Genomic DNA, 12,153 nt, shown 5'->3' with positions numbered 1-12,153 from the left:
TTTCCCCTGTTTTTAAGTGCTAGAAGATAAGAGGTTCCATGTTTCCATCTTAGTTTAGTTTTGCTCAGAAATCACCTTTTTTACTTTTTATTTTTTTATGATGAAATAAGGGGGATATCTTGTCTATAAATAGGGTGATAGATACTGTCAGAAATTAGCAAGTGATTAGTCGGAAGGGAGCAAATAATGAAGTTTATAATCTTGACAAGTCAAGGAAATACATACCATGAGTTGCCATGCAAAAGGGCTTAGAAATTACAGAAAAATAGTGGTAATGGCTAGTTCAACATGATAATGGATGCTGTAAATCTTGTTCAGTTAACAACTGGACTCTTTTAAGATTCATTACTATCAATGTGAAAAGGAGAAAGCAGAGTTTTTAGAAGTTTTTTTCATTTTCTTTGAATATAGCAACTAGTGCAAAGTTGTCATTGTAAAACTTAATTGTGAATATAGCTAGTCCTCAACTTATGACTATTTGTTTAACAACAGCTCCAACTTACTAGGGCCTTGACAAAATGGCCTGCATTCCATCCTTGAAGTTACAATTCTTGCACCACTCCTGTGATCTCATGATTGCAATTTGGGCATTTGGCAACTGGCTTGCATTTACTTAATGACTGCATTGCTTAGCCATCGAAATTCAGGTTCCAATTGTGGTCATAAGTCAAAAACTACCTGTTGCAAAAGTCTGTCATAAAATTGGGTTCATATTTAGGTCCCAGAGAAGTACAGCAGATTGATCATTGCAATACCCATTTCCCCTCTGTAATGAACATAGAATTTTTGTTGCATTAGGACATTAGCAGTATTATTTGAGGCCAGCTTATTGAAATACTAAATTAAAACAAACTGTCTTCATTTTCAGTGCATCAGGGTTTAATCAGAATCTGTTCAAAGCCACTGGTCTTTTCAATGGTAAGTTTACTGGGATTTTGTGGAATTAAATGTGTATCTTCAGCATTAGAAAAGTATTATTTGCAATTTAGGAGCAAATATTGAGTTATGAATTTCAACAAAGTTATCCCTTACCAGAAAATTTAGAATGTGTCCTGGTATGGGGGAATTATTTTGGGAGACTGGTTCCAGAGATGCCTTCTAGGAATAGTCTGATAAGAGACAGCATAGGCCACAGCCGGATAATGGGTGGGGTAAGAGGCTCAGAAGAGACCCCCATAATTTTTTAGTGTAGTTCAGCACAATACTGCCACTGAGGAGTACCACTGTATAGTGTGGGCAAAGGGGCAAAGAAGGATCTGGAGATAGGTGAACAGGGGAGTAGAAACACCCCCATAGTTATAAATGCAGACAGGTTGCCAATACCCGAACGTTGATCATGTGACCATGGGCATAATGCAGTGGCCATAACTTTGGGAACCAGGCACAAGTACTACTGAACAAATGATCATTAATCATTATTTATATCCATTATCCATTATTTATATCTTAATTTTCATTTGCCTATATGTGAATGTAAGCCTCTTGATTTCTATTGCAAGAAACAAATAGGGATGTATTAAGTTATATTAAGAACCATTCACCACTTTTCAGTTAATTTATATTATACCAGTTATTTTTTTCATGAGATAAAGGCATTTTGAAGAATATTTCAGTATGTCTGGCAAAATGTTCCTGCTTATTTATTATCATGGAGTCTAAGATTAAGTATTGAAAATTACATAATTTAACTTACAGTTACTTCAACATTGCAATGTCTTTCAGGATTTTGGGGGGAAGAATATTTCTAAATCAGAAGAATACGATTCATCTGGAGAAGTAAGGACTGGGAAATGGAAAGTGCCTACATATAAGGATTACCTGGATCTCTTTAGAACCTTACTTGGCTGTGATACAATGAAGGTAAAGAAAAACTTTACCAAAGTTAAGAATAATAATTAATTCATTGTTATGATTCATGATACAGTATCTCCTGGGAAAACCTATAAATAGTTTTGTCTCCTGGAACACTCTTTCTTTCACCTTCATCTTATAAGAGATTATAGTTGTTCAAAGTTTTCTTTTTGCTCATGTCCAGTTCAATATTTCTGAGGTCTCATAAATGTTAAGATCAAACTAGCTAGGCATGAACACAAATGGCCTCTCCAGTGCTTTTGTAGATGCAGTATATGCAGTTCAATCTTTCTTGTAAACAAACATTGAAATATACAATGCCACAAATACATTTGACCAAAAAAAAGTTGTAGAACTCCTATGTTTGGGATTTCTATATACATATCACTTATTTTAAAATATCTGCATTTTTCTGATAAATTGGCAAAAACTCAATACAGCGTGCATTAGCAGAGTTTTCTTTCTTCTCTATTAAAGAACATCCTGTTGGCAGATGAAGTCTGTTTAACTGAATATTCACCACTACAGTCTCTAAATCATATGCTATATGATGAACTCATCAAATCTGTCATAAAAATAATTGATAAATTGGATCTTACAGTTCAGAAACAAAACATTAATGAAGAGAAGGTAGGATTTACTTTTTTAAAAAAAAAACAGAATTATTTTGTCTTTTCCCCCATATTATTGTTTTCAAGATCCCTTATTGGGTTTTTGTTCTTATTTGAGAAGTTTGCAAGAATTTTATAATAGACATTTTGGCAAATTTGAAAATCAGTTCCAAAACTGCTTCTGATATTCTTTTTTTCAGGATGGAAGTGAAGGGGATGCCCATCTGGCAATTCCTACCTCTGATCCAGCTGCAAACCTTCAGCCATCTAAGCCTAAAGACTATTCAGCCTTCATTAACTTAGTGGAATTTTGCAGGTATAAAGCAGCGTATGTGCGAGATGCATCATTTAACATACTGTGTTTTTATCATTCTTACTAAAAAGCCATATCCTGGCAAAGCTTTATAAATGTACAATTTACTTATTTAGGATTTATAAAGTAGTTGAAATAGTTGTATTAATCTTTTGATTGATTGGGGTATCTAGGTGGGGGCTTATTGAGAATTGTTTTAATTGATCATTGGTCAGATTGCTCATCTGACTTTCTAGTCTACTTGTTTTTGTTCCTATTTCCAAACTTATGCAGAGAGATCCTTCCAGACAAGCACATTAAATATTTTGAACCATGGATGTATTCATTTGGTTATGAGCTGATTATACAGGCAACACATTTACCTTTTATTAGTGGGTTTTATAAGCTACTTTCCATTGCGATGAAAATTGCAAAGAAGACTAAATATTTTGCGGTGAGTAAGCCATTGCATGAACGATATTTTTAAGGGGGGGGTGTCCTCAAAGGATCACTGAAGTTTTATTGGTCTGTTCACACCTTCATATGTGATTACTTCATTTTTATAAGAGAAAGGTAGGCACATGAAATTTTGTTGTAAATGAAGACATTGGTCAGAAAATAATTTTTTATTATTGTTTATTACCATCATGTCGCTGCATGGTTACTAACTGGTGTAGTCACTAAATGCTGAGTGACTGTATTGGAAATGGTTTTAATTGGGAGACAGATTTCAACTATTCCCAGAATCTTATATCATTATTTTTTGGGCTTGATTAGTTGATTGCATTTTATTTAAATATCATCCAAGTAACCAAAGACAATTGTACCCTGCTCAGAATTGGTTGTGATTTGAACTGTCTATGAATTCTGTTAAATAAATACATAAAGCAGCAGAAAAGGAGCTGTGCGTGTCAATGTGTCACATTAAAATTCTTTTACTCAGCAGCAGGCTTAAATATATAGCACTATTTTTAATTGAGATGTGAAAGTCCTTGAAGTAGCTATTGCGCGCATGCCTTGTAGTAACATGTTTCTCAGCCTGAAAAGCGTTTAACTTAAACTTCAAAAGAAAGAAAGAAATTTAATTTAAATTTTAAGCCTGCTGAAATCAACAAACGTTCCCTTATAGAAAAGATGTCAAAATTGAGAAGACTGCCTTTCACTGAAGTCCTACTCAGTCTTCATCAGTTTCATATGTTTTTCAGAGACTTAAAGGTACCACTGTATATGCGAGCAAATGGGACTTTTTCTACACTTGCTATAAGTTTTCTTAGGGCATTAGTATTTAAGTTATGCACAGAAAGAAATCATTGGCCAGTGTAATTCATTTAAAAATTAGCAAAATTTTAAAAACAATTAATTGTATTCTAAACCAATTCCAACTTCCAAACAGTCTTCAAAGGAAATGATATATAAGGGTGTTGCAGTAATCTTTTGAAACTTACTTTTGTTTGGTACATGGAATTGCCTAATATTTTTACACTATCCAAAAAGTTCTTTTAAAACATAAGATTAATAAAATCTGTACAGTTAATTCTATTTTGTCTTTTGCCAGGGTGTCAGTCCAGAGAGTACGAAAAAATATCCTGAAGATCCAGAGAGGAGTTCCTGTTTTGCTTTATTTTCTAAATTTGGAAAAGAGGTTATTTGTATTATTTTTTGAACTGTGCTAGTAGCGTTGTAGGGATGAAAAAGGCAAAGAATTCTAATATCTTTTCATTTATATTTTTTCTTCCTTTAAATGCATGACCTGTTGATTTTAGTTAAAAGAACACTTTTGTGGGCTTATTGTAAAGGAGTATTGTTGCTTTTTTTGAAGTACAGTGAATTATTTTTTACATTTATTTATTCATATGTTCAGGTAACATCTATGTTATTTTCATTAAAACTTTTCTTACCTCAGGTAACTACAAAAATGAAGCAGTACAAAGATGAATTATTGGCGTCCTGCCTGACTTTTGTGCTTTCTCTGCCGTATAACATCATTATGCTTGATATCAAAGCATACATTCCTGCTTTACAGGTGGGTTAATGTGATGATTGAATAATGCAAAAAAAATTTTTTTGTAATGTTGTTGGTTATTCTTTCCTTCATTTCATTTATACAAAATATATTTTCATGATACTTCAATAATAGGAGCCATGGTGGTGCAGTAGTTAGAATGCAGTATTGCAGGCTACTTCTGCTGACTGCCGGCTACCTGCAGATCAAATCTCACCAGGCTCAAGGTTGACTCAGCCTTCCATCCTTTCGAGGTCGGTAAAATGAGGAAGGAGCCAGATTGTTGGGGGTAATGTCCTGACTCTTTAAGAGAGTTCTGCAAAGCACTATGTAGCAGTATATGCTATTACTATAATACGCAGGCAGGACTGCAGCCCTCTATATTTCCATCACAAGAGTGAGCAAATCAATGAGAAAGCCCAAAATGTGAATGATAAATTTGTATGCTTGTTGCATCACACGTAGTTTTATCACATCTATTTTATTCTGTAGTTTAACTGTACCTTATTCCAGGAGCAAGTCTCTTTAACAACCTTAACATTTTAAATATTTGTACAATAGTTAAGAAAATAGACCATTGTGTAGTCAAAGATAACTTCAGACAATATGGATGTTTTATATCTCCAAAATTCTTATATCTTCTTGCCATTATGCACAAACTACAGAATGCTTTTAAACTCGGTCTCAGCTACACTCCAATGGCTGATGTGGCATTGGACGCACTGGAGGACTGGTCATCCTACATTCCCAGAAACATTATTCAGCCTTATTACAAAGACATTGTGCCTTGCCTTGATAGTTATTTGAAAACTTCTGCATCAACAGGTAAAAAAAATAAATATATATCCTATTTATTTACAGCGGTAAATCTAGGAATATGAAGATGTTTTAGCATCATTCATGTATTATTAAGTTGTTTTAGAGTGAGTAACTTCCAAGGTATAAAGGGCTGCAATTCAACTTCCTGGTTTTCTAAAGGACCACTTGGTGGCTGTTTATAATAGCATTGATGGAAGGTATATGTAGTCAATCATTTCTGCTGCTACTTCTTCTCAATCATTGGGGGGGGGGGATGTTTGAGTTTAAATTAGTTTCTTGAAAAATCATAGGTCTTGTTTTAAGATTTATTACTTGCATATTAAATTTTCAGGCTTTTTTCTTTAAAATAGATGAATCTCAGAATAATTTGGAAGTGAAGAAACTTTCCAAAGCCATCCAGAAAGGAATGAACAAAGTAGTTATTCAGCATCTCAAAAAATCAAAGAATCTTGAATTGGTAAAGGTTTTTCCTGATTTTCTAAAATACTAGCTTTTTATTTGCAGAAGTGATAGGCGATTTTATTATTCCAATAAAAGCTAATTGTATTATGTAAATAAGCCTTGAATAGAATTTATATATTAAAGCTTAGAATTTCTTGGTAAACAGTCAGTGATTCACATTAGATTTCATTGGTCATAATAAAAACATTCAGACAGGCTAAAAATCTCATATTAAAACTACCTGCTGGCTTGATCTGGCAATATCCAGAATCAATAAATACTCCATTCTAACAAAATCAAAGGATAGCATGTTCTTAAAAGGCTTTAAAATTTACAGTATTAAAGAACTTTCTGACAAAGTTTGGTTATGAAATGTTGAAAATTTATAAAATTAGAAGACTCTTATTTTTCAAAAAACACTTTATGCATGTATGATCTGCAGGCCAAAGTCAATTTTATAAAATCATTTCTGTTGAAAACTTTCTAAATTTGATAAATAAATGTAAGATGTTCCAGGAATATTTGTAGGATTCATGGGTTTCTGACACAGGAAACTTAACTGTTGCAGCATTGGTATATGTTTGGGTTATTTATCCCTCTATTACTGTAATAGTCTCCTGGCAGGTGTTCCCAATTTGTGTCTCTGTTGCCTGATTTTACACCAGAATAGTGCATTTGGGGTTGTTTTAAACCCTTTAAGCTGTTTGTGTTCTCATTATATTGTTGTTATGGTTTAGGAGGCAGACCCGTCTTTAGAAGCAGTAAGAGCTAGAGTTGTACGCCTTCTTGGAACTTTGGGAGGACAAATCAATCGGCATTTAATTACAGGTAGCAATTTTATTTATATGCTTTTATATTTTTTTTCTTATTTTAAATTGTTGCACTGGTTTTGTATTTATATTGAACTTTTTGAAAGCTGCCCAGAGTCATATATTGTACATACTCAAGTATTAGCCCATCTGCAGATAAGCCAGTTCTCAGATTTTTTAATCAGACATTCCTTTCTAAATGTGCCAGCTTCTGCAGAGGAAAAGATGAAGAAATTTGTATCCTGGGATATAGAGAAGCATCTGAATTTTGCAGTTCCATTTGTTGATATGAAGCCTATTATATACTTGGATTTATTCTTGCCTCGGGTCACTGAATTGGCTCTTTGTGCCAGCGACAGACAAACTAAGGTATTAGGCTGAATATTTTTGTTGTATTCTTTTCCTTTGAACTATTTCTTTCTAGATTGGGACTATGGTTCATCATTAAAAGTAATCTAGTTAGGAACGATACAAATAAATATTCCAAAAGTATAAACTGTGAAGATCTTTGATTACAGTGGCATTATTTACTTATTGATTATTGGGGGCAATATACTGACTCTGTAAGCTGCTTAAAGAGTGCTGTAAAGCATTATGAAGTGGTATATAGCTCTAGATGCTATTGCATTTATATCCTGCCTTTTCTCAGAGACTTCAAGGTGACATACATAGAAGTCTGCCTACTTTTATGCTTACAGCAGCAGCTCTGTGGGATAGGTTGGGCTGACAGAAACTGGTCCAGAATTCTCCAGTGAATTCCATGCCAAATGGAAAGTAGAACTCGATGCTTTCCTGTACATATCCAACAGTGTAAGCATTACTCACCCCAGCTTTCTAATTGCAGGATAAAGATGTTAATTATTTGGTGAAATATTAATCCCTCTACATTGTTTTTATGTTTTAAAGGAAAATTAAAGATTTAGAGTTGTAACATGACATTATTTCACATTAAATGGTATTTTTATCAAATAGAAATTGCTGAATAATTCATGATGATGTTAATTTGAAACAATCCAATCTAGTAGCTGATCAGTACTCTCATTTGTCAGGTTGCAGCTTGTGAACTGTTGCATAGCATCGTTATGTTTATGCTGGGAAAAGCTGCTCAAATACCTGAAGGACACAAGAATTCCCCACCATTGTTTCATTTGTATAAACGTATGTTTCCTGTACTGCTTCGACTTGCTTGTGATGTGGACCAGGCGAGTAAATTTCATTTTACTGCTTCAGAGAGAGATTGGTTTTTGATGTTTTTTTAAAAAACCTCATGAGAGGATTTCCAATGATTTTGGATTTCATCTTTGGTCTTATTGCCTCTCCCACAGGAAAAGTTACTTTTTTGCCTGTTACATCATGGAAGCCATTGAAACTAAGGAGGAGGAAAATACTTTAAAAAGCCAGTCATCAGTTCAGCCAATATATAGGTTAATTCAGTGTTTCTGAACTAATTTAATAATGTACTACTAAATACATATTAGGAAAATGAGATCCAGTTTGGTCAGTCAATTCCTAATATAAACAATGGATCAACTCAGTTGATTAACCCCCCCCCCAAATTATTATTATTATTATTAATAATAATAATAAAAAAAAATCTGATCCTGCACTTGTGGGAAAAATCTAGGAAGGAAATAAAAATATGTTAGGAAAATTTGAGAGTACCATGTTAATCAAATAATCTCTCCTTAGTCTTTTTTTTAACTCTTAATTTTTTAATAAATTTGTGAATGCCTTCCTGTCCTCTCCAAACATTTGAATCCATTTATTTGCTCTCTTGAGTTAGTTTATGTTCTGCATCCCATAAGGATTTCTACTACAAACTCATAGGGACAAGGAGGTTGTTTGATTGAAATACGTGATTACTTGAGAGTTATAAGCAAGTGAATCTCCAGTTTAATAAAATCTCATTTTTATATAGTCATCTGTTGTTTCCTTTTGGGATTGTCTGTACAAGATCACAATTCCACTTATCACAGTATGTATAGATTTACAGTCAGTAATTGTACTTCAGACATATCAACGTATCAGTTTTCTGAATTTAAGCATACATTCCAATACATGTATGTTTCAATGGTCAGTTCAAAAGGGAACTAATAAAAATCATTACATAGTGCTTAATATTTAATAAAATACAATACAGAGTTCAAGCTGTATGAATTCAAGCTGTGAGTATGTGTTTCTAAAAGGTCCAACAAATATTGGGATCATTTTGTGAGAAATTTTCTACAGTATAATTATAAATCTAAAAGGCAAAATAATATTTCATTTTTTTAGGTTACAAGACAACTCTATGGCACTTTAGTAATGGAATTAATTCATTGGTTTACAAACAATAAAAAGTTTGAAAGTCAGGACACTGTGACACTACTGGAAGCAATTTTGGTAGGTGATTGTTGAGTAAGATAAATTATAAAGATTTCTGTCAAAGTTGTAACTTACCAGTCTTAAGTTTAAAGATTTTCTCAATTTTCAATTTCTTATATAGTGGTTGACTATTCTATTTTTTATAGAATCTAATTAATTGATTGTTGATTTTAACCAACTAGAGAATCCTTTTTTTCTATTTTAAAAAAATCCCTATTATTAAGCCAAACTCTTGGAACAGCTTACTTGAAAAGGTTAAACAGGCAATTTTTGCTCTCATTGCTATTTGTAATTATTTGGATAGCCTAAAAATGCCATCTATAAATTACTTCCCATTTCATTTTGTATTGCATAAGTTGCATAACTCGAAACACAGTGAATCTAGATTGTCCTCTGTTTCAGGATGGAATAGTGGATCCTGTAGACAGTACTTTGAGAGATTTTTGTGGTCAGTGTGTCCATGAATTTTTGAAATGGTCCATCAAGCAAACTACTCCACAACAGCAAGAGAAAAGTCCAGTGAACACCAAATCTCTTTTTAAGAGGCTGTACAGCCTTGCTCTCCATCCTAATGCTTTCAAACGGCTAGGAGCTTCCCTTGCTTTCAACAACATTTACCAAGAGTTTAGGTGAGCTGAATCAAGCAATACAGCGATGTACAAATATTTGTGTAATTTCTATCAAATGTACTTCAAAATACTATTAAAAGTTGTTACTTATGGGATATTAAGTATTTGCAAATCTGCTAAGGATAAACATTGCTACATATTATTATATTGGGCACAACAAATTTGAATTCAGAGGACAAAATCAAATAAATAAATGAAAGGCTTTATTAATTTTTGCAACACTTTTGCTGTGTTCATAGTTATTAAAATCTGGATTGTTTGGCATGGTTGGCATTGGGTACCCTGGCTGTGGTGTCTGTTCAAGTTTAATAGAATCCAGTTAACAACTCATGTTTATTTCAGAAGAGATCAAATCGTTATTTGTGTTATTATTAAATGTTCTAAACATTTTTGAACTATCTGAGACAATACAGTTACCATTTTTTGCGCTGCATTAGCTATAAACAATTCTCACCTAATAAGCTTAATTTGTTTCCCCTTCGTTTCATAGAGAAGAGAATGCTCTGGTGGACCAGTTTGTTTTTGAAGCATTGGTTGTATATCTGGAAAGTCTGGCCTTGACACATGGAGATGAGAAGTCTTTAGGTGACATTGACAGCTTTTTTTGGATTAGGTTTACATTTAGTGTTTCAGAATTCCTTAAAAACTTCAGTCCTAAATATTTTAATAGTTTTTTAATGAAATGTTTCTGTTTTGAAAAGTTAGAATGTTTCTATGGAATTATATTATAGAAATGTGTTGACAGACAATTTTGGAAAGAATGCTTTTTTAAAAAAATAGACTTGAAATGCTTTTATGTATGGTTCATATTTTATATTAATTATTTCAGTATTATATTCTTTTAAGCATTACATTTAGTAATTATTTATTTTATTCTAAAATTATAAAACAAAACATTAAATCAGGAAAATGTTCTCAAAATAATCAATTGTTAGTAAATCCAGGAAATAGAGCCTTGATGCATTCTGAGACCCAGCTCTGAGTACATAGCCAAGCTTTTAAAGCTTTTACTATGTAAGACTCTTATTAGAAACAGTCAAACTAAGTGAGGCATGTTCAGGGTTTTCTGTTCTCCAAAATGGGGAAAAATGAGAACTATTAAAAATTAGGCCAGATGTTACAACTTTGTTTATTAAAGTAGACTGAATCCAATTTTCAACTGGAACTTGTTAGCAGATTTCAGATTACCTTCTCAGACAAAGCACACAGAAGAGATATCTATAGGTTTTTTTTTTCTTAGAAAACATTAAAAGTTCCCGACTTGGCAGAAAATTAACAAATGTTTAACAATCCTTATACAGTATCAGCAAAGCTAGAAAATAATTTAAATAATGTGTATTTCATCATTGCAAAAGCAATTAAGGGTCATATCTGTTCAAAATTTTACTTGGAAGCAATCACAATATTACTTTTTCTGGATTTGAAAATAGGTACAATTCAACAATGCTGTGATGCTATAGATCACCTCAAGCGTATCGTTAAGCATAAAGCATCTACTTTGAACCAAAAAAGCACTCGAAGATTGCCTCGGTTAGTAGTCATTTCTTTATAAATTGAGAGGGAGCATCATTACGTAGCACTTAGTTATTAGTTTCAGTGATTTTTCTTCTGAGGAAACACTATTACAATCTAACTGAATATATTTCAGCATTCTATAAACTCTGAATTTGTTCCCTAAATTTACTTGCAGCTAAGGTGGGCATCCAGTTTAACTGGCCTGGATAAAGCTTTGTATCCAGACTTTTGCATAAAGACTGAATGTATCTAGCTTAAATACATCCAAGCTACATATTTGCTACATGCAGCAGAGTGCAATTTTGTCACAAATATAAAAGATGAAATTGTGTTTGATCGGAAGTGGTATGGGGGAATAAAGAAAGTTACTAATTATTCATTTATTTTGCAGTCAGGAGGAGAAATTAATATTTTAATATCAAGTATAATACAGTATTTAGTAAAAATGTAAGTCATGGCAAAAAAAAACCCCGGCTACAGTATAAAGATCTTATGCATATGAATCTGTTGATTCTCTTACTGGTAGAGCTTTTGAAATTTTACTTTTATATTTAAATGCAGAAGCAGAGCAGATGATAATTACAGACATGTTTTAATTCATTCCTGTAGGGGATTTCCATCTAGATCTATTTGTTTAGAGGATGTTGTCATGTGGCTTTTAAGACAGTGTGGACAACCCCAAACTGAGTGCCGGCACAAAGTCATGGAACTGCTATTTGAATTTGTTCCCTTATTGCCAGGTATGTATATTACAACATGTGTAAATTGTCTGTTGCTAGTATGATATACTGACTTTTGCACATTCCTTTCGAAAAATGTC

The 12,153-nt window shown here is 32.9% G+C and overlaps 1 protein-coding gene across 1 annotated transcript in view; it reads left to right on the top strand.

Annotated features, from left to right (window-relative positions):
• The window catches only part of PRKDC (protein kinase, DNA-activated, catalytic subunit), a 77,570-nt gene that overhangs the window by 11,149 nt on the left and 54,268 nt on the right, over positions 1 to 12,153 (top strand). The window contains exons 14-30 of the mRNA XM_087931214.1: positions 869 to 918; positions 1,723 to 1,860; positions 2,329 to 2,481; positions 2,663 to 2,778; positions 3,049 to 3,208; positions 4,310 to 4,396; positions 4,658 to 4,777; positions 5,422 to 5,581; positions 5,926 to 6,032; positions 6,754 to 6,844; positions 7,034 to 7,194; positions 7,875 to 8,027; positions 9,100 to 9,207; positions 9,592 to 9,818; positions 10,309 to 10,403; positions 11,249 to 11,348; positions 11,943 to 12,073. Of these exons, the coding sequence (XP_087787340.1) occupies positions 869 to 918; positions 1,723 to 1,860; positions 2,329 to 2,481; positions 2,663 to 2,778; positions 3,049 to 3,208; positions 4,310 to 4,396; positions 4,658 to 4,777; positions 5,422 to 5,581; positions 5,926 to 6,032; positions 6,754 to 6,844; positions 7,034 to 7,194; positions 7,875 to 8,027; positions 9,100 to 9,207; positions 9,592 to 9,818; positions 10,309 to 10,403; positions 11,249 to 11,348; positions 11,943 to 12,073 (2,157 nt within the window). The remainder of the gene's footprint in view (positions 1 to 868; positions 919 to 1,722; positions 1,861 to 2,328; positions 2,482 to 2,662; positions 2,779 to 3,048; positions 3,209 to 4,309; positions 4,397 to 4,657; positions 4,778 to 5,421; positions 5,582 to 5,925; positions 6,033 to 6,753; positions 6,845 to 7,033; positions 7,195 to 7,874; positions 8,028 to 9,099; positions 9,208 to 9,591; positions 9,819 to 10,308; positions 10,404 to 11,248; positions 11,349 to 11,942; positions 12,074 to 12,153) is intronic.

Source organism: Pseudonaja textilis, chromosome 3, assembly GCF_049901715.1.
Source record: "Pseudonaja textilis isolate UNSWEBS1 chromosome 3, rPseTex1.2, whole genome shotgun sequence".
Taxonomy (NCBI): Eukaryota; Metazoa; Chordata; class Lepidosauria; order Squamata; family Elapidae; genus Pseudonaja; species Pseudonaja textilis.
The sequence above is the reverse complement of the archived record's forward strand: the minus strand, read 5'-3'. Positions and strand labels throughout refer to the sequence as shown.